Raw genomic sequence first — 24,826 nt, forward strand, 5'->3', positions numbered from 1 at the left:
ACTGAGCCCTAAGGAGGAAACACATCTCCTTACCCTATCTCTAAGGCTGAGCCCTAAGGAGGAAACTCATCTCCTTACCCTATCTCTAAGGCTGAGTCCTACAGAGGAAACTCATCTCCTTAACCTATCTCTAAGGCTGAGCCCTAAGGAGGAAACTCATCTCCTTACCCTATCTCTAAGACTGAGTCCTAAGGAGGAAACTCATCTCCTTACCCTATCTCTAAGGCTGAGTCCTACAGAGGAAACTCATCTCCTTAACCTATCTCTAAGGCTGAGTCCTAAGGAGGAAACTCATCTCCTTACCCTATCTCTAAGACTGAGCCCTAAGGAGGAAACTCATCTCCTTACCCTATCTCTAAGGCTGAGTCCTAAGGAGGAAACTCATCTCCTTACCCTATCTCTAAGGCTGAGTCCTACAGAGGAAACTCATCTCCTTAACCTATCTCTAAGGCTGAGCCCTAAGGAGGAAACTCATCTCCTTACCCTATCTCTAAGGCTGAGCCCTAAGGAGGAAACTCATCTCCTTACCCTATCTCTAAGGCTGATCCCTAAGGAAGAAACTCATCTCCTTATCCTATCTCTAAGGCTGAGCCCTACAGAGGAAACTCAACTCCTTACCCTATCTCTAAGACTGAGCCCTACAGAGGAAACTCAACTCCTTACCCTATCTCTAAGACTGAGTCCTACAGAGGAACCTCATCTCCTTACCCTATCTCCATAGAGATAGGGTAAGGAGATGAGTTTTCTCTTAGAGATAATTATCTACTAATTAAATGAGCTCCTTCTTCACCAGCTGCAACATATATATAAAACATGTTTAATAATCTGAATTTGTAATGATCGTTATTATATAAATATAGTGGAGTTTTTTCTTATATAAATAATAACAACAGTTATGATTGTAGTAATAATTATATGAAGATAAAAAAGTGAAGGACATGGTGGGGAGCCTCGCCCCTCCCTGCCTGTCTCCCTGCCTGTCTCCCTGCCTGTCTCTCGCTCTCAGGAATGCTTCAGACGTGGCAGAGACCTTTTCACGAACTTTCTCTGGCTCGATTCCACGAAACAACAGAAAAAAACCATCGCCCACTCGTCTCTATTTCTCCTCCCCCTATTGGCTCGCAAGGAGCCCCTTCCTGGCGCTGATTTGGTCGGTGAGCCCGTCATTCAACGCTCCGCAGCTTCTCATAGGCCGACGCTCTAAAATGTGGGCGGGACGAGATGTTTTTTTGTGTGTCCTCTGTTGACATCTTTTTGTCTCGCGAGAATGGGTTAAATCTCGGCGACGCAGCTGAAGACGAGAAGAGAGCAGAGCGCCGCTAACAGCCTGAACTCAGCCGCTAACGGTCTCTTTAACAGCCGCCATGTTTTCCTGTCGGCTTCTCGGCCTGCTGGCTGTCGTCTTCTTCCAGAGCTCCGTGTTGGCCGATCAGCGCCGGCTCTCTCCAGGTAAGGCCGCTCCGGAGGGTCCCTAGCCCGGCCAGGCTCAGCCCCCTGACCCGCTGCAGCCCCCCCGGAAACGAGTGGGTTAATGACGGTTAACTTGAGTTAAGGTGTTAACTAGCTAATTAACTAAGTATTAACTAACCCTCTAAACTAGTATTAACTAACTAACCCTCTAGTATTAACTAACCCTCTAAACTAGTATTAACTAACCCTCTAAACTAGTATTAACTAGCCCTCTAACTTTCTAACTGTTAACTCTGTTCCCCCGATGCTAACTTAGTTAGCAACAATCCTACACTGTGATTTATTATAATTTATTAATAATGTAGTAATAATATAATAATGTAGTAATAATATAATATGTCTATAATGTAATAATAATATATTAATATAATAGTATAATATAGTATATTATAATATACTATTATATTAATCTAATCTAATATATGAATCTAATAATAATAATCTAATAGTAAAATGTAATATGATATAGCTAATAATATAGTATATTATAATACTAATACTAATAACGATATGATACAATAATAGTTTCATATAATAATAGTATAATATAATATTATAATAATAGTAGTCTAATGTAATAATATAGTATAATGATATAATAATAATATAGTACAGTATAATATAATAATGGTGTAATATGGTATAGAATAATAATATAATAGTAAAGCATGGAGGAAGTGAAGAAGTTTTAGTTTAATGTAACTTTACTTCATCTCACAGATAATGTAAAAGCACATTTTACAAATAGGTACTTTTATACTTTAAGAAAGAAAGAATGTCCATTTCATTGACCCCACAGTGGGAGATGATAAGGAGCAGTGAAGCTGTCACACACACACACACACAGTTACTAATGTGTGTGTGTGTGTGTGTGTGTGTAGAAAATCTGCTTGTGATCACCGCGGCAACGGAGGAGACTGATGGCTTCAATCGCTTCATGAGGACGGCCAGAGAGTTCAGCTACACTGTGAAGGTACACAATATAAACTACACACTACACTGTGAAGGTACACAATATAAACTACACACTACACTGTGAAGGTACACAATATAAACTACACACTACACTGTGAAGGTACACGATATAAACTACACACTACACTGAAGGTACACAATATAAACTACACACTACACTGTGAAGGTACACGATATAAACTACACACTACACTGTGAAGGTACACATATAAACTACACACTACACTTGTGAAGGTACACAATATAAACTACACGCTACAACTGTGAAGGTACACAATATAACTACACACTACACTGTGAAGGTACACGATATAAACTACACACTACACTGTGAAGGTACACAATATAAACTACACACTACACTGTGAAGGTACACAATATAAACTACACACTACACTGAAGGTACACAATATAAACTACACACTACACTGTGAAGGTACACAATATAAACTACACACTACACTGAAGGTACACAACATAAACAACACACTACACTGAAGGTACACAATATAAACTACACACTACACTGTGAAGGTGCACAACATAAACTACACACTACACTGTGAAGGTACACTAAACTACACACTACACTGTGAAGGTACACAACATAAACTACACACTACACTGAAGGTACACAATATAAACTACACACTACACTGTGAAGGTACACAATATAAACTACACACTACACTGAAGGTACACAACATAAACTACACACTACACTGAAGGTACACAACATAAACTACACACTACACTGAAGGTACACAACATAAACTACACACTACACTGTGAAGGTACACAATATAAACTACACACTACACTGTGAAGGTACACAACATAAACTACACACTACACTGAAGGTACACAACATAAACTACACACTACACTGTGAATGTACACAATATAAACTACACACTACACTGTGAAGGTACACTAAACTACACACTACACTGTGAAGGTACACAACATAAACTACACACTACACTGTGAATGTACACAATATACACTGTGAAGGTACACTAAACTACACACTACACTGAAGGTACACAATATAAACTACACACTACACTGTGAAGGTACACTAAACTACACACTACACTGAAGGTACACAATATAAACTACACACTACACTGTGAAGGTACACAACATAAACTACACACTACACTGAAGGTACACAACATAAACTACACACTACACCGTGAAGGTACACAACATAAACTACACACTACACTGAATGTACACAATATAAACTACACACTACACTGTGAATTTACACAATATAAACTACACACTACACTGTGAATGTACACAATATAAACTGCACACTACACTGTGAAGGTACACAATATAAACTACACACTACACTGTGAAGGTACACAACATAAACTACACACTACACTGTGAAGGTACACTAAACTACACACTACACTGTGAAGGTACACAATATAAACTACACACTACACTGAATGTACACAACATAAACTGCACACTACACTGTGAAGGTACACAACATAAACTACACTGTGAAGGTACACAACATAAACTACACACTACACTGTGAAGGTACACAATATAAACTAGCACACTACACTGTGAAGGTACACAATATAAACTACACACTACAACTGTGAAGGTACACAATATAAACTACACACTACACTGTGAAGGTACACTAAACTACACACTACACTGTGAAGGTACACAACATAAACTACACACTACACTGTGAAGGTACACAATATAAAACTACACACTACACTGTGAATGTACACAATATAAACTGGCACACTACACTGTGAATGTACACAATATAAACTACACTCTACACTGAATGTACACAACATAAACTACACACTACACTGTGAAGGTACACAATATAAACCACACACTACACTGTGAAGGTACACAATATAAACTACACACTACACTGTGAAGATACACAACATAAACTACACACTACACTGTGAAGGTACACAACATAAACTACACACTACACTGAAGGTACACAACATAAACTACACACTACACTGTGAAGGTACACAACATAAACTACACACTACACTGTGAAGGTACACAATATAAACTACACACTACACTGTGAAGGTACACAACATAAACTACACACTACACTGTGAAGGTACACTAAACTACACACTACACTGTGAAGGTACACAACATAAACTGCACTGTGAAGGTACACAACATAAACTACACACTACACTGTGAAGGTACACAATATAAACTACACACTACACTGTGAAGGTACACAATATAAACTACACACTACACTGTGAAGGTACACAATATAAACTACACACTACACTGTGAAGGTACACAACATAAACTACACACTACACTGAAGGTACACAACATAAACTACACACTACACTGTGAAGGTACACAATATAAACTACACACTACACTGTGAAGGTACACAACATAAACTACACACTACAATGTGAAGGTACACTAAACTACACACTACACTGTGAAGGTACACAATATAAACTGCACACTACACTGTGAAGGTACACAATATAAACTACACACTACACTGTGAAGGTACACAACATAAACTACACACTACACTGAAGGTACACAACATAAACTACACACTACACTGTGAAGGTACACAACATAAACTACACACTACACTGTGAAGGTACACAACATAAACTACACTGAAGGTACACAACATAAACTACACACTACACTGTGAAGGTACACAACATAAACTACACACTACACCGTGAAGGTACACAACAAACTACACACTACACTGTGAAGGTACACAACATAAACTACACACTACACTGAATGTACACAACATAAACTACACACTACACTGTGAAGGTACACAATATAAACTACACGTTACACACACCATGGGTTCATGCTGAAGGGAAATGAAGAGATATTTTTTATTTCATATTCATGTGAAACATTCTGGATTCATTGGAGTTCATCACCAACACTACAATTTAGCTATAGCGAGTTGTCATTTTCACTGGTTTGTAGCATGTCAGTTATTCACATCCATGGAGTCTGACCAAGGTGACGGTGTGTGCAGGTCCTGGGTCTGGGGGAGCAGTGGAAAGGGGGGTGACGTGGCTCGGACCGTGGGTGGGGGTCAGAAGGTCAGATGGTTGAAGGCGGAGCTTCTCAAACACTACCGACAACAAGGACATGGTTGTCTTGTTCGTGGACAGGTAACGTGTGTGTGTGTGTGTGTGTGTGTGTGTGTGTGTGTGTGTGTGTGTGTGTGTGTGTGTGTGTGTGTGTGTGTTAAAACCTGTCCTCGTTTCTCTCTGTGAAACTCTGCAGCTATGACATGATCTTTTATTTTGGAACTCTGCAGCTACGACGTGATCTTTTATTTTGGAACTCTGCAGCTACGACGTGATCTTTTATTTTGGAACTCTGCAGCTATGACATGATCTTTTATTTTGGAACTCTGCAGCTATGACGTGATCTTTTATTTTGGAACTCTGCAGCTACGACGTGATCTTTTATTTTGGAACTCTGCAGCTATGACATGATCTTTTATTTTGGAACTCTGCAGCTATGACGTGATCTTTTATTTTGGAACTCTGCAGCTACGACGTGATCTTCGCATCCGGTCCGGAGGAGCTGCTCTCCAAGTTCTCTCGTCTGGGTCACCGGGTGGTTTTCTCAGCGGAGGGATTCTGCTGGCCTGACCAGAGACTGGCTTCCAGATACCCAGAGGTGCATTCTGGGAAACGCTACCTCAACTCAGGAGGTGAGACGTGTCCTCTTTATAGACCCTCCCGGTGGGTTCAAGGACACTCCAGCATCTCAGGGTTGCCTGTCAAACCAAACAGGGAGTCATGTGACTCGCTCAGTAGCTCCACAGTTTAATATCATCATTAGTCGATTTATAGTAATCTGACAACAACTCTGTTCATCAGGAGAGCTAGGAACCATGGTAACCATGAGAATCTTAGGAACCATAAGAACGTTAGGAACCATGGTAACCATGAGAATCTTAGGAACCATAAGAACGTTAGGAACCATGGTAACCATGAGAATCTTAGGAACCATAAGAACGTCAGGAACCATGGTAAACCATGAGAATCTTAGGAACCATAAGAACGTTAGGAACCATGGTAACCATAGGAAGGTCAGGAACCATGGTAAACCATGAGAATCTTAGGAACGTCAGAAACCATGAGAATCTTACGAACCACGGGAACGTTAGGAACCATGGTAACCATAGGAACAATAGTAACCATGAGAATCTTAGGAACCACGGGAACGTTAGGAACCATGGTAACCATGAGAATCTTAGGAACCATAAGAACGTTAGGAACCATGGTAACCATGAGAATCTTAGGAACCATAAGAACGTTAGGAACCATGGTAACCATGAGAATCTTAGGAACCATAAGAACGTTAGGAACCATGGTAACCATGAGAATCTTAGGAACCATAAGAACGTCAGGAACCATGGTAACCATGAGAATCTTAGGAACCATAAGAACGTTAGGAACCATGGTAACCATAGGAAGGTCAGGAACCATGGTAACCATGAGAATCTTAGGAACGTCAGAAACCATGAGAATCTTACGAACCACGGGAACGTTAGGAACCATGGTAACCATAGGAACAATAGTAACCATGAGAATCTTAGGAACCACGGGAACGTTAGGAACCATGGTAACCATAGGAACAATAGTAACCATGAGAATCTTAGGAACCACGGGAACGTTAGGAACCATGGTAACCATAGGAACAATAGTAACCATGAGAATCTTAGGAACGTTAGGAACCATGGTAACCATAGGAACGTCAGGAACCATGGTAACCATGAGAATCTTAGGAACGTTAGCAACCATGAGAATCTTAGGAACGTTAGCAACCATGGGAACGTTAGGAACCATGGCAACCATGGGAACGTTGGGAACTATCGGAGCCATAGGAACGTCTTCGGAATGTCAGGAACCATGGGAACGTCAGGAAGGTCAGGAACCATAGGAACAGTAGGAATGTTAGGAACCATAGGAACAGTAGGAATGTTAGGAACCATAGGAACCATAGGAATGTTAGGAACCAACGGAACGTTGGGAACCATAGCGAGGAGGAGAACCGTACGTGGGTTCTGCTGGGTAGAAGACTAGTGTGTTTATGTAAATTAACTCAACAGTTCATTAGCTGTAGGCCTATTAGAAGTATTTTAGTCAATAATCATGAAATTAGTTCTAAACTAAACCTCGTCGGGACCGCGTGATGTAAACAAAGCCGTTTGTCACGCTGACTTCCGTTCACCAGCAGGGGGCGCTTTGACTTCATGAACATGACTCCTCATGCACCAGAATTATCTGGGCTTGGATGATGTACCTTGTTACAAGAACTTTCTCTAACAGCGAATATTAGACAGTAATATATATAGAGATGCATATATATTTATAAATATATATATATATATAGAGAGAGAGAGAGATGCATATCTATGTGTGTGTGTGTATATATATATATATATATATATATATATATGTATGTATATATATATATATACATACATACATAGATATGCAGAGAGAGAGAGAGAGAGAGAGAGGAGAGAGAGAGAGAGGAGAGAGAGAGAGAGAGAGACAGAGAGAGAGAGAGAGAGAGAGAGAGAGAGAGAGAGAGAGAGAGAGAGAGAGAGAGAGAGAGAGAGAGAGAGAGAGAGAGAGAGAGAGAGAGGAGAGAGAGAGAGAGAGAGAGAGATTTATATATATAAATGTGTGTGTGTGTTCAGGGTTCATCGGCTTCGCTTCAGATCTCAGTTCGATGGTCCAACAGTGGAAATACAAAGACAACGATGACGACCAGCTGTTCTACACCAAAATCTACCTGGACAAGAAACAGAGGGTAAGACACTGAGGGGGGGGGACGAGGAGATGGGGGTGGGAAGGGTTGTGACGATGATGATGATGAATGCCTCTTCATCTCTTCAGGCCAAGTTCAACATGACTCTCGACCATCGTTCCCGAATCTTCCAAAATCTGAATGGAGCTGTTGGTGAGACGCACACACACTCATAGTAACACAAACACACACAGACACCATCCGTGTGTGTTGATGAGCGTTTCTGTCCGTCAGAGGAAGTCGTGCTGAAGTTTGAGAGATCAAAGGTCAGAGCCAGGAACGTAGCCTACGACACACTTCCTGTCATCATCCACGGCAACGGCCCCACCAAGGTAACGACCAATGGAAGCCTTCCGTGTTGTTGTTTACAGGCCGCGATGACAACGTCAACACGATGTTCTCTGTTCCCGCAGCTGCAGCTGAACTACCTGGGCAACTACGTCCCCTCGGCCTGGACCTTCGAGGACGGCTGTGGGGTCTGTGACGACCACCTGCTGTTCTTCAACGACGCTGCTGTAGGCTCCGCCTCCTCTGGGGTTCAGGGTTCACTGTCCTCAACCAGGGTTAACGTAGTGCGCGTGTGTGTGTGTGTGTGTGTGTGTGTGTGTGTGTGTGTGTGTGTGTGTGTGTGTGTGTGTGTGTGTGTGTGTGTGTGTGTGTGTGTGTGTGTGTGTGTGTGTGTGTGTGTGTGTGTGTGCAGGACGAGGAGATGCCGCTGGTGTACCTCGCCGTGTTCATCGAGCACGCGACTCCCTTCATGGAGGAGTTCTTGGACCGACTGACGACGCTCAACTACCCACCGGCGAAGATCCGCCTCTTCATCCACAACAACGTACGTCACTCAAGGGTTTGGTTCTGCTCTGACCCGTTGTGTTTGGTTCTGCTCTGACCCGTTGTGTTTGGTTCTGCTCTGACCCGTTGTGTTTGGTTCTGCTCTGACCCGTTTGTGTTTGGTTCTGCTCTGACCCGTTGTGTTTGGTTCTGCTCTGACCCGTTGTGTTTGGTTCTGCTCTGACCCGTTGTGTTTGGTTCTGCTCTGACCCGTTGTGTTTGGTTCTGCTCTGACCCGTTGTGTTTGGTTCTGCTCTGACCCGTCCTGTGATCCAGGTCGTGTACCACGAGCACCACATCCAGAGGTTCTGGGAGCGTCACAGAGCTCTGTTCCCCGACGCTCTGCTTGTTGGACCAGAGGAGAACCTGCAGGAGAACAAAGCCAGAGCCATGGCTGTGTGAGTGGAGACAGAATCGATCCACTGTTTACATCTGTGGATCATTAGAGATGTTTTAGAACCTGAACACAACTTGTTTCATATTCATAGAACATCACATGTTTTAGAACCTGAACACAACTTGTTTCATATTCATAGAACATCACAGATGTTTTAGAACCTGAACACAACGTTTTAGAACCTGAACACAACTTGTTTCATATTCAGAGAACATCAGACATTTTAGAACCTAACACATGTTTTACAGTCATAGAACATCAGTCATAGAACATCAGATGTTTTAGAACCTAACACATGTTTTACAGTCATAGAACATCGGATGTTTTAGAACCTAACACATGTTTTACAGTCATAGAACATCACATGTTTTAGAACCTAACACATGTTTTACAGTCATAGAACATCACATGTTTTAGAACCTAACACAACATGTTTTACAGTCATAGAACATCAGATGTTTTAGAACTTAACACATGTTTTTACAGTCATAGAACATCAGATGTTTTAGAACCTAACACATGTTTTACAGTCATAGAACATCACATGTTTTAGAACCTAACACATGTTTTACAGTCATAGAACATCAGTCATAGAACATCACATGTTTTAGAACCTAACACGTTTTACAGTCATAGAACATCAGATGTTTTAGAACCTAACACATGTTTTACAGTCATAGAACAACAGATGTTTTAGAACCTAACACAACATGTTTTACAGTCATAGAACATCACATGTTTTAGAACCTAACACAACATGTTTTACAGTCATAGAACATCACATGTTTTAGAACCTAACACATGTTTTACAGTCATAGAACATCAGATGTTTTAGAACCTAACACATGTTTTACAGTCATAGAACATCAGATGTTTTAGAACCTAACACATGTTTTACAGTCATAGAACAACAGATGTTTTAGAACCTAACACATGTTTTACAGTCATAGAACAACAGATGTTTTAGAAACCTAACACAACATGTTTTTACAGTCATAGAACATCACATGTTTTAGAACCTAACACAACATGTTTTACAGTCATAGAACATCACATGTTTTAGAACCTAACACATGTTTTACAGTCATAGAACATCAGATGTTTTAGAACCTAACACATGTTTTACAGTCATAGAACATCAGATGTTTTAGAACCTAACACATGTTTTACAGTCATAGAACATCAGATGTTTTAGAACCTAACACATGTTTTACAGTCATAGAACATCACATGTTTTAGAACCTAACACATGTTTTACAGTCATAGAACATCAGATGTTTTAGAACCTAACACAACATGTTTTACAGTCATAGAACATCACATGTTTTAGAACCTAAACACATGTTTTACAGTCATAGAACATCACATGTTTTAGAACCTAACACATGTTTTTACAGTCATAGAACATCACATGTTTTAGAACCTAACACATGTTTTACAGGCATAGAACATCAGATGTTTTAGAACCTAACACATGTTTTACAGTCATAGAACATCACATGTTTTAGAACCTAACACATGTTTTACAGTCATAGAACATCACATGTTTTAGAACATCACATGTTTTACAGTCATAGAACATCACATGTTTTAGAACCTAACACATGTTTACAGTCATAGAACATCACATGTTTTAGAACCTAACACATGTTTTACAGTCATAGAACATCACATGTTTTAGAACCTAACACATGTTTTACAGTCATAGAACATCACATGTTTTAGAACCTAACACATGTTTTACAGGCATAGAACATCAGATGTTTTAGAACCTAACACATGTTTTACAGTCATAGAACATCAGATGTTTTAGAACCTAACACATGTTTTACAGTCATAGAACATCAGATGTTTTAGAACCTAACACATGTTTTACAGTCATAGAACATCACATGTTTTAGAACCTAACACATGTTTTACAGTCATAGAACATCACATGTTTTAGAACCTAACACATGTTTTACAGTCATAGAACATCACATGTTTTAGAACCTAACACATGTTTTACAGTCATAGAACATCAGATGTTTTAGAACCTAACACATGTTTTACAGTCATAGAACATCAGATGTTTTAGAACCTAACACATGTTTTACAGTCATAGAACATCACATGTTTTAGAACCTAACACATGTTTTACAGTCATAGAACATCAGATGTTTTAGAACCTAACACATGTTTTACAGTCATAGAACATCACATGTTTTAGAACCTAACACATGTTTTACAGTCATAGAACATCACATGTTTTAGAACCTAACACTTCATGTTTCATTTTGAACAGTGAAACAAACTAAATGCTGACTCATCGACTACAGAACCATATCAGTGACGTTGCAAAAAGCAACTTGTTTAAAACAAATGAGTCCAACACGTCTTTAGCTTTGAACATAAATTGAACTAATATATAATATAAAGATACCATACACCATATTAAACTGTACATGCTCCAAACACAACTCAACAACCAAAAATAAACATAACCATGAGAATGACTTTGAAATATGAACTATGCTAGCTTCATGCTAGCTTTATGCTACACGCGAACGCCAGACGTCTACGTAAAGCTCTCAACCTCCGGATTCAGACGCTAATTTCTAATTTCTAATTTCTTCTCAGACAAAGCATCAGCAAAATATCAACACACTGCATCCAGCCAAACTATTGTTTCCAGCGACTACAGGGATATGACTCAAGTTTTGATGAACATCTGCGGCTCCCTAAAATCCACAGTCGCCATCTTGACTTCTAAATGAACCCCAGCTTCCTGTGACGCCCCGTGAACTCTCCTGGAGGCGTTTTGACTTAAGTCAGCACGCTTGGTCGGCTTGAGTCTCAGCTAATTGAATCCTACGTCTCTCAGAATGTGGATCATGGCTGAAAAGTGCTGTCAATCTCATTTGGCTACAGACGGCTCCATCGACTCGCACCATTAAAAGGAGCGTCCTTAGACTGAAATCGGACTACGTAGGGTGAAGATAACGGCCGAGTTATGGAGAAATATGGCTCCTGCGAAAATAGCAACTTTTGCAAAAAAGCGGCTTGTGTTAATAGCTTAACGTTTAATATAACCGTGCGTCTTCTCCCTTTTTAAACGTTAGACTAAGCAAAACACCAGTTGGCTCTAAAGTGGACTTTTATGGCATCTCTTAACACAGTGGTTCCCAAAGTGGGGGTCGCGACCCCTAGGGGGGGCGCGGTGGTACTACAGGGGGGTCGCGGCTTCATCACCAACCCACACACACAGACGCACACATATAAAATAACCGACGTGACATGCACTGTGTTCCAACCACGCCACCAGAGCGGCTCATGTCACAGACCGACTGTGGCAAAACCAGCGAGAGCGAGAGAGAGAGCGCGAACGAGCGAGGGAGAGAGAGAGTGAGGGAGCGCGAACGAGGGAGAGACACACAGCGACACAGAGCGAGAAAGAAAAAAAATGTTTGGGGTCGGGCTGCGGGGGGTCGTCCAATGTTCCTATATCATCAAAGGGGGTCTTGACAGAAAAAGTTTGGGAACCACTGTCTTAACATAATGGATCTTACATAATATTTACATGTATGTATGTTTGTGTGCAGCGGGGCGTGTAAGAAAGATCCAGAATGTGATTACTACTTCAGCATCGACTCTGACGTGGCCTTGACGAACCCTGATACGCTGAGGATACTAATCGAAGAAAACAAGTACGTAACCTCCTATACACACCGACAACCTACACCTAACAGGTCCACACTAGCGCCCTTACATATACCCTACACCCCAACAGGCCCACTCTAGCACCCTTATATATACCCTACACCCCAACAGGTCCACACTAGCACCCTTATATATACCCTACACCCCAACAGGTCCACACTAGCACCCTTACATATACCCTACACCCCAACAGGCCCACTCTAGCACCCTTACATATACCCTACACCCCAACAGGTCCACTCTAGCACCCTTATATATACCCTACACCCCAACAGGCCCACCCTAGCACCCTTCATATACCCTACACCCCAACAGGCCCACTCTAGCACCCTTATATATACCCTACACTCCGACAGGCCCACTCTAGCACGCTTATATATACCCTACACCCCAACAGGCCCACTCTAGCACCCTTCATATACCCTACACCCCAACAGGCCCACTCTAGCACCCTTATATATACCCTACACCCCAACAGGTCCACACTAGCACCCTTACATATACCCTACACCCCAACAGGCCCACTCTAGCACCCTTATATATACCCTACACCCCAACAGGCCCACTCTAGCACCCTTATATATACCCTACACCCCAACAGGTCCACACTAGCGCCCTTACATATACGCTACACTCCGAAACGTCCACTCTAGCACCCTTACATATACTCTACACCCCAACAGGTCCACACTAGCGCCCTTATATATACCCTACACTCCGAAACGTCCACTCTAGCACCCTTACATATACTCTACACCCCAACAGGCCCACTCTAGCACCCTTACATATATCCTACACTCCGAAACGTCCACTCTAGCACCCTTATATATACCCTACACCCCCACAGGCCCACTCTAGCACCCTTATATATACCCTACACTCCGACAGGCCCTCTCTAGCACCCTTACATATACCCTACACCCCAACAGGCCCACTCTAGCACCCTTATATATACCCTACACCCCAACAGGTCCACACTAGCGCCCTTACATATACCCTACACTCCGAAACGTCCACTCTAGCACCCTTATATATACCCTACACCCCAACAGGCCCACTCTAGCACCCTTATATATACCCTACACTCCGACAGGCCCACTCTAGCACCCTTATATATACCCTACACCCCAACAGGCCCACTCTAGCACCCTTATATATACCCTACACCCCAACAGGCCCACTCTAGCACCCTTATATATACCCTACACTCCGACAGGCCCTCTCTAGCACCCTTACATATACCCTACACCCCAACAGGCCCACTCTAGCACCCTTATATATACCCTACACTCCGACAGGCCCACTCTAGCACCCTTATATATACCCTACACCCCAACAGGTCCACACTAGCGCCCTTACATATACCCTACACTCCGAAACGTCCACTCTAGCACCCTTACATATACCCTACACCCCAACAGGCCCACTCTAGCATCCTTATATATACCCTACACTCCGACAGGCCCACTCTAGCACCCTTATATATACCCTACACCCCAACAGGCCCACTCTAGCACCCTTATATATATCCTACACTCCAAAACGTCCACACTAGCACACTTACATATACCCAACACTCCAAAATGTCCACACTAGCACCCTTACATATACCCTACACCCCAACATGTCCACACTAGCACCCTTACATATACCCTACACCCCAACATGTTCACACTAGCACCTTTACATATACCCTACACCCCAACATGTCCACACTAGCATCCTTATATACCCTACACCCCAACATGTCCACACTAGCACCCTTTATATATACCCTACACCCCAACATGTCCACACTAGCACCCTTTATATATACCCTACACCCCAACATGTCCACACTAGCATCCTTATATACCCTACACCCCAACATGTCCACACTAGCACCCTTTATATATACCCTACACCCCAACATGTCCACACTAGTATCCTTATATACCCTACACCCCAACATGTCCACACTAGCACCCTTACATATACCCTATACCCCAACATGTCCACACTAGCACCCTTTATATATACCCTACACCCCAACATGTCCACACTAGCATCCTTATATACCCTACACCCCAACATGTCCACACTAGCACCCTTTATATATACCCTACACCCCAACATGTCCACACTAGTATCCTTATATACCCTACACCCCAACATGTCCACACTAGCACCCTTACATATACCCTACACCCCAACATGTCCACACTAGCACCCTTTATATATACCCTACACCCCAACATGTCCACACTAGCATCCTTATATACCCTACACCCCAACATGTCCACACTAGCACCCTTTATATATACCCTACACCCCAACATGTCCACACTAGCACCCTTATATACCCTACACCCCAACATGTCCACACTAGCACCCTTTATATATACCCTACACCCCAACATGTCCACACTAGCACCCTTTATATATACCCTACACCCCAACATGTCCACACTAGCATCCTTTATATATACCCTACACCCCAACATGTCCACACTAGCACCCTTTATATATACCCTACACCCCAACATTTCCACACTAGCATCCTTTATATATACCCTACACCCCAACATGTCCACACTAGCATCCTTTATATATACCCTACACCCCAACATGTCCACACTAGCATCCTTATATACCCTACACCCCAACATGTCCACACTAGCATCCTTATATACCCTACACCCCAACATGTCCACACTAGCATCCTTATATACCCTACACCTTTAATGAGTTGAATGCATTACTCAATATTTTCGGGGGGCTTCTGTAAAAAACACATAGCGCTTCACTCATTGAAAACAATTTCAAAAAGCAGGTCTTACAGCTGGAGCCGGCTAGATGATAATAACATTTAAACATTTGAAGTCTTCATCGTTATCTTTCACTGTTTGGTGACATCACGTTTCAATATTTTGGCTTAAAGAGAGGAAATTCTCTGTTTCTGTCTCAGGTCAGTTATTGCTCCCATGTTGTCCAAACACGGCAAGCTGTGGAGTAACTTCTGGGGCGCTCTGAGTCCTGAAGGGTTCTACTCCCGATCCGAAGACTACATTGAGATCGTCCAAGCCAAGAGGATGTGAGCACTCACACAATAGTTTAGTGGAGTAGTTTAAATGTGCTTCTATGTTTATCTTTCAGCTTCGTCTATAAACCAAGTTTCCTTACAGCTCAGGTGAGATGAATGCTGTTAACCTGTGTGTGTGTGTAGGGGTCTGTGGAACGTGCCATACATCACTCAGGCCTACCTGATCAAAGGCAGCGTGCTGCGGTCCAAGCTGTCCCAGGTGAGCCTGTACGTGGAAGAGGGGATGGACCCTGACATGGTTTTCTGCAGGAGCATCAGAGACCAGGTAACACCTGCTGAACACCTGCTCACCTCACAACTATCAAACTATCACTTTGTCTGGAAACCAGGAATAAAACCATTTAATAAGCCTTGTTACAGCTCATCTCTGTGTATCCACAGGGAGTCTTCATGTTTGTGTCGAACCGTGACGAGTTTGGTCGTCTGGTGGCGTCGTCCAATTTCAACACGTCCAGGCTTCACCCGGATATGTGGCAGATCTTCGACAACCCTGTGGTCAGAAAAACCTACGAACACATTAACGTGAATACATGGTAATCTGAAGGAGAGCACTGGCTGAATGTGTGAGTATTTGCAGGACTGGAAGGAGAAGTACATCAGTGAAAACTACTCCAAGATATTTGAGGATGAGAAGAGCTTTGTGGAGCAGGTGACATAAACAACATTCCAACCAACACCGTAATAAATTATCAAACAAACTTATTTTACTCTCTGTTTCAAATCAATACAATCAAAAAATTTAAGTTTTTTCAATCATTTGAACCATCTGTAGTTCAATAATGATCTCAACCCGTCTCTCTCTCTCTCAGCCCTGTCCAGATGTTTACTGGTTTCCAGCCTTCTCAGAGAAGATGTGTGATCATCTGGTGGAGACCATGGAGCACAATGGCCAGTGGTCTGGAGGAGCACACAAGGTAACCTGTCTGTCTGTGTATGAAATAGACGGGGAAAGTGAGTTCACAATTTATTTAGATTTGAAGATTTATCTTTTCTGTGTGTGTGTGTGTGTGTGTGTGTGTGTGTGTTTAGGACGAGCGTCTGGCCGGTGGTTATGAAAATGTCCCAACTGTAGATATCCACATGAACCAGATCGAATTTGAGAAGGAGTGGCTGAAATTCCTCAAAGAGTACATCGCCCCTGTCACTGAAAAACTCTATCCTGGCTATTACCCCAAGGTACAGTTCAAACACTACCCCAAGTTACATTACAGAGACTACCCCAAGTTACATTACAGAGACTACCCCAAGGTACATTAGAGACTACCCCAAGGTACAGTTCAAACACTACCCCAAGTTACATTACAGAGACTACCCCAAGTTACATTACAGAGACTACCCCAAGTTACATTACAGAGACTACCCCAAGGTACAGTTCAAACACTACCCCAAGTTACATTACAGAGACTACCCCAAGTTACATTACAGAGACTACCCCAAGGTACAGTTCAAACACTACCCCAAGTTACATTACAGAGACTACCCCAAGGTACATTAGAGACTACCCCAAGGTACAGTTCAAACACTACCCCAAGTTACATTACAGAGACTACCCCAAGGTACAGTTCAAACACTACCCCAAGTTACATTACAGAGACTACCCCAAGTTACATTACAGAGACTACCCCAAGGTACAGTTCAAACACTACCCCAAGTTACATTACAGAGACTACCCCAAGTTACATTACAGAGACTACCCCAAGGTACATTAGAGACTACCCCAAGGTACAGTTCAAACACTACCCCAAGTTACATTACAGAGACTACCCCAAGTTACATTACAGAGACTACCCCAAGGTACAGTTCAAACACTACCCCAAGTTACATTACAGAGACTACCCCAAGTTACATTACAGAGACTACCCAAGGTACATTAGAGACTACCCCAAGGTACAGTTCAAACACTACCCCAAGTTACATTACAGAGACTACCCCAAGTTACATTACAGAGACTACCCCAAGGTACATTAGAGACTACCCCAAGTTACATTAGAGACTACCCCAAGGTACAGTTCAAACACTACCACAAGTTACATTACAGAGACTACCCCAAGTTACATTACAGAGACTACCCCAAGGTACAGTTCAAACACTACCCCAAGTTACATTACAGAGACTACCCCAAGGTACATTAGAGACTACCCCAAGGTACAGTTCAAACACTACCCCAAGTTACATTACAGAGACTACCCCAAGGTACATTAGAGACTACCCCAAGTTACATTACAGAGACTACCCCAAGTTACATTAGAGACTACCCCAAGGTACAGTTCAAACACTACCCCAAGTTACATTACAGAGACTACCCCAAGTTACATTACAGAGACTACCCCAAGGTACATTAGAGACTACCCCAAGGTACAGTTCAAACACTACCCCAAGTTACATTACAGAGACTACCCCAAGTTACATTACAGAGACTACCCCAAGGTACATTAGAGACTACCCCAAGGTACAGTTCAAACACTACCCCAAGTTACATTACAGAGACTACCCCAAGTTACATTACAGAGACTACCCCAAGGTACAGTTCAAACACTACCCCAAGTTACATTACAGAGACTACCCCAAGGTACATTAGAGACTACCCCAAGGTACAGTTCAAACACTACCCCAAGTTACATTACAGAGACTACCCCAAGGTACATTAGAGACTACCCCAAGTTACATTACAGAGACTACCCCAAGTTACATTAGAGACTACCCCAAGGTACAGTTCAAACACTACCCCAAGTTACATTACAGAGACTATCCCAAGTTACATTACAGAGACTACCCCAAGGTACATTACAGAGACTACCCCAAGGTACAGTTCAGACACTACCCCAAGGTACATTCCAGAGTCTACCTCAAGGTACATTCCAGGGACTACCCCAAGGTACATTACAGAGACTACCCCAAGTTACATTCCAGAGACTACCCCAAGTTACATTCCAGAGATTACCCCAAGTTACAGTTCAGACACTACCCCAAGGTACATTCCAGAGTCTACCTCAAGGTACATTCCAGGGACTACCCCAAGGTACATTACAGAGACTACCCCAAGTTACATTACAGAGACTACCCCAAGGTACATTACAGAGACTACCCCAAGGTACAGTTCAGACACTACCCCAAGGTACATTCCAGAGTCTACCTCAAGTTACATTACAGAGACTACCCCAAGGTACATTACAGAGACTACCCCAAGTTACATTCCAGAGACTACCCCAAGGTACATTCCAGGGACTACCCCAAGGTACATTACAGAGACTACCCCAAGTTACATTCCAGAGACTACCCCAAGTTACATTCCAGAGATTACCCCAAGTTACAGTTCAGACACTACCCCAAGGTACATTCCAGAGTCTACCTCAAGGTACATTCCAGGGACTACCCCAAGGTACATTACAGAGACTACCCCAAGTTACATTCCAGAGACTACCCAAGTTACAGTTATGACACTACCCCAAGGTACAGTTCAGACACTACCCCAAGGTACATTCCAGAGTCTACCTCAAGGTACATTCCAGGGACTACCCCAAGGTACATTACAGAGACTACCCCAAGTTACATTCCGGAGACTACCCCAAGTTACAGTTCTGACACTACCCCAAGTTACATTACAGAGACTACCCCAAGTTACAGTTCAGACACTACCCCAAGTTACATTACAGAGACTACCCCAAGTTACATTCCAGAGACTACCCCAAGTTACATTACAGAGACTACCCCAAGGTACATTACAGAGACTACCCCAAGTTACAGTTCTGACACTACCCCAAGTTACATTACAGAGACTACCCCAAGTTACAGTTCAGACACTACCCCAAGGTACATTACAGAGACTACCCCAAGTTACATTCCAGAGACTACCCCAAGTTACAGTTCTGACACTACCCCAAGGTACATTCCAGAGTCTACCTCAAGGTACATTCCAGGGACTACCCCAAGGTACATTACAGAGACTACCCCAAGTTACATTCCAGAGACTACCCCAAGTTACAGTTCTGACACTACCCCAAGTTACATTACAGAGACTACCCCAAGTTACAGTTCTGACACTACCCCAAGTTACATTACAGAGACTACCCCAAGGTACATTACAGAGACTACCCCAAGGTACATTACAGAGACTACCCCAAGTTACAGTTCTGACACTACCCCAAGGTACATTCCAGGGACTACCCCAAGGTACATTCCAGGGACTACCCCAAGTTACATTCCAGAGACTACCCCAAGTTACATTCCAGGGACTACCCCAAGGTACATTCCAGAGACTACCCCAAGTTACATTCCAGAGACTACCCCAAGTTACAGTTCAGACACTACCCCAAGTTACATTCCAGGGACTACCCCAAGTTACATTCCAGAGACTACCCCAAGTTACATTCCAGAGACTACCCCAAGTTACATTCCAGAGACTACCCCAAGTTACATTCCAGAGACTACCCCAAGTTACAGTTCAGACACTACCCCAAGTTACATTCCAGGGACTACCCCAAGTTACATTACAGAGACTACCCCAAGGTACATTACAGAGACTACCCCAAGTTACAGTTCTGACACTACCCCAAGTTACATTACAGAGACTACCCCAAGTTACATTCCAGAGACTACCCCAAGTTACAGTTATGACACTACCCCAAGGTACAGTTCAGACACTACCCCAAGGTACATTCCAGAGTCTACCTCAAGGTACATTCCAGGGACTACCTCAAGGTACATTACAGAGACTACCCCAAGTTACATTCCAGAGACTACCCCAAGTTACAGTTATGACACTACCCCAAGTTACAGTTCTGACACTACCCCAAGGTACAGTTCAGACACTACCCCAAGTTACATTCCAGAGTCTACCTCAAGGTACATTCCAGGGACTACCCCAAGTTACATTACAGAGACTACCCCAAGTTACAGTTCTGACACTACCCCAAGTTACATTACAGAGACTACCCCAAGGTACATTACAGAGACTACCCCAAGTTACAGTTCTGACACTACCCCAAGTTACATTACAGAGACTACCCCAAGTTACAGTTCTGACACTACCCCAAGTTACATTACAGAGACTACCCCAAGGTACATTACAGAGACTACCCCAATGTACATTACAGAGACTACCCCAAGTTACAGTTCTGACACTACCCCAAGGTACATTCCAGGGACTACCCCAAGGTACATTCCAGGGACTACCCCAAGGTACATTCCAGGGACTACCCCAAGTTACATTCCAGAGACTACCCCAAGTTACATTCCAGGGACTACCCCAAGGTACATTCCAGAGACTACCCCAAGTTACATTCCAGAGACTACCCCAAGTTACAGTTCAGACACTACCCCAAGTTACATTCCAGGGACTACCCCAAGTTACATTACAGAGACTACCCCAAGTTACATTCCAGAGACTACCCCAAGTTACATTCCAGAGACTACCCCAAGTTACATTCCAGAGACTACCCCAAGTTACAGTTCAGACACTACCCCAAGTTACATTCCAGGGACTACCCCAAGTTACATTACAGAGACTACCCCAAGGTACATTACAGAGACTACCCCAAGTTACAGTTCTGACACTACCCCAAGTTACATTACAGAGACTACCCCAAGTTACATTCCAGAGACTACCCCAAGTTACAGTTATGACACTACCCCAAGGTACAGTTCAGACACTACCCCAAGGTACATTCCAGAGTCTACCTCAAGGTACATTCCAGGGACTACCTCAAGGTACATTACAGAGACTACCCCAAGTTACATTCCAGAGACTACCCCAAGTTACAGTTATGACACTACCCCAAGTTACAGTTATGACACTACCCCAAGTTACATTACAGAGACTACCCCAAGGTACATTACAGAGACTACCCCAAGTTACAGTTCTGACACTACCCCAAGTTACATTACAGAGACTACCCCAAGTTACAGTTCAGACACTACCCCAAGGTACATTCCAGGGACTACCCCAAGGTACATTCCAGGGACTACCCCAAGGTACATTACAGAGACTACCCCAAGTTACATTCCAGAGACTACCCCAAGTTACAGTTCTGACACTACCCCAAGGTACATTCCAGAGTCTACCTCAAGGTACATTCCAGGGACTACCCCAAGGTACATTACAGAGACTACCCCAAGTTACATTCCAGAGACTACCCCAAGTTACAGTTCTGACACTACCCCAAGTTACATTACAGAGACTACCCCAAGGTACATTACAGAGACTACCCCAAGTTACAGTTCTGACACTACCCCAAGTTACATTACAGAGACTACCCCAAGTTACAGTTCTGACACTACCCCAAGTTACATTACAGAGACTACCCCAAGGTACATTACAGAGACTTCCCCAAGTTACAGTTCTGACACTACTCCAAGGTACATTCCAGGGACTACCCCAAGGTACATTCCAGGGACTACCCCAAGTTACATTCCAGAGACTACCCCAAGTTACATTCCAGAGACTACCCCAAGTTACATTCCAGAGACTACCCCAAGTTACAGTTCAGACACTACCCCAAGTTACATTCCAGGGACTACCCCAAGTTACATTACAGAGACTACCCCAAGTTACATTCCAGGGACTACCCCAAGTTACATTCCAGGGACTACCCCAAGTTACAGTTCAGACACTACCCCAAGTTACATTCCAGGGACTACCCCAAGTTACATTACAGAGACTACCCCAAGGTACATTACAGAGACTACCCCAAGTTACAGTTCTGACACTACCCCAAGTTACATTACAGAGACTACCCCAAGTTACAGTTCTGACACTACCCCAAGTTACATTACAGAGTATACCCCAAGTTACATTAGAGACTACCCCAAGGTACATTACAGAGACTACCCCAAGTTACATTACAGAGACTACCCCAAGTTACAGTTCTGACACTACCCCAAGGTACATTAGAGACTACCCCGATAATGGTAAATGGCCTGTACTTGTACTTCTCTTTTCTGGTCTTCCGACCACTCAAGGCCCTTTAACACATGACATCATTCACCCATTCACTCCCATTCATGCACTGATGGGAGGGGCTACGGTTCCACCTCCACATCAGCAGTATACATTCATTCATACACCGTAGGCACAGCTATGGGAGACATTTTGGGGTTAAGTGTCTTGCCCAAGGACACATCGACATGGGCTAGTGGAGCCAGGGATCGAACCGCCGATCCTCTGTACCCCAGGATGCAGTCTTTATCTACAGTCCTCTCTTCTGTATGTGCAGGCCCAGGCCATCATGAACTTTGTGGTGCGTTACCGTCCTGACGAGCAGCCGTCTCTGCGGCCACATCATGACTCCTCCACCTTCACCATCAATGTCGCCCTGAACAGTAAGGATGTCGACTACGAGGTACACACAGACACACACAGACACACACTTCTGATCCAGTGAAAACATTCAGCATGGTTCAGGTGAAAGTGTCTGCGCCGGTTAACCTTGACGCTGTGTCTGTAACTGTTTATAAGGGTGGAGGCTGCCGGTTCCTGCGTTACGACTGTCAGGTGGAGTCTCCGAGGAAGGGCTGGTCCTTCATGCATCCCGGCCGCCTGACGCACTACCACGAGGGTCTGCCCACCACCAGAGGGACCAGATACATCATGGTGTCCTTCGTAGACCCCTAACAACACCAAGAGTGTGTGCCTGAGTGTGTAAGTGTGTGTGCGGTTAAAGAGACACACCCACCACTTGTGTGTGTGTGAACGTCAGTCGACCTCATCACAATAGAGACAACAGACAGGACAGAGAAATAGACGTGATGAACTTGAATGCATCGTCTCCACATTTTCCTACCTGACTTTTATTTTTTCTGAAGTTTGTCTTCTGTTCTGATTGGATGATCCACATCTACGGCATTTCAAAATAAGAGACCGTTGAGGTTAAGCTCACGAGTCGCCGCGCTGCCTTATCTTATTGAACTATGCAGACTGGACACACTCCATCTCCTTCAGCACTGAACCTGCACCATGATGATGTCATCTGTTACGTTTCTTGCAAAGTCGGACAAGCTTGCTTCAGTTATTGTTTTTAAACGGCACGTCATCACTGGGATGGAGCCACAGGTCACAAATCGTATATCTTTTTTCTTTTTTTAAGAATTCAGGAGTCAAAAGTGTGTAAATGGCGTTTTAAGGAGGTGAAACAGTTTCTGGGAAAACCCTCGAGGCCTTTTTAAAATATTTCTATGTTTTATTCTTCATTGTTTAATGTCTTTGGAGTATTTTTCTATCGTGGTGAGAAACCTCCTCTTTTGGTGCGTTTGAGGAACCGGAGGACTCTGGACCGCCCCGGAGGACTCTGGACCGACCCGGTCTCTACGGGACGTGGTCTTTGTTTCCTCTCATGCGACGAGTCAACGTCTCTGGCTTTGTACAAACTGCGTTAAATTATTTGACTGAGCGAATAAGTTTTGAGATTTTAATAAAGCATTTTACTGTCCCCGTGTTTGTTTTCTGTTTATTTCTCACGAGTCGACTTATTGAGTTCATGATGGAAACTATTTTGGCCACTTCCATA

At 43.2% G+C, this 24,826-nt stretch overlaps 1 protein-coding gene across 1 annotated transcript; it reads left to right on the top strand.

Annotated features, from left to right (window-relative positions):
• Positions 1-1,254: 1,254 nt before the first annotated feature.
• Positions 1,255-24,748, top strand: plod3 (procollagen-lysine, 2-oxoglutarate 5-dioxygenase 3). The gene is given in 21 exon segments (XM_034557849.1): positions 1,255-1,449; positions 2,352-2,443; positions 5,516-5,539; positions 5,541-5,617; positions 5,619-5,654; positions 6,042-6,205; positions 8,207-8,319; positions 8,406-8,469; positions 8,551-8,648; positions 8,730-8,831; positions 9,017-9,148; positions 9,424-9,545; positions 13,126-13,230; positions 16,191-16,316; positions 16,449-16,590; positions 16,707-16,820; positions 16,903-16,974; positions 17,135-17,239; positions 17,355-17,501; positions 23,537-23,662; positions 23,779-24,748. Coding segments are annotated over 21 exon segments (2,202 nt in total). The 5' UTR covers positions 1,255-1,364; the 3' UTR covers positions 23,935-24,748.
• The last annotated feature ends 78 nt before the right edge of the window (positions 24,749-24,826 follow it).

This window comes from Cyclopterus lumpus, chromosome 18 (genome assembly GCF_009769545.1).
Source record: "Cyclopterus lumpus isolate fCycLum1 chromosome 18, fCycLum1.pri, whole genome shotgun sequence".
Lineage (NCBI taxonomy): Eukaryota > Metazoa > Chordata > Actinopteri > Perciformes > Cyclopteridae > Cyclopterus > Cyclopterus lumpus.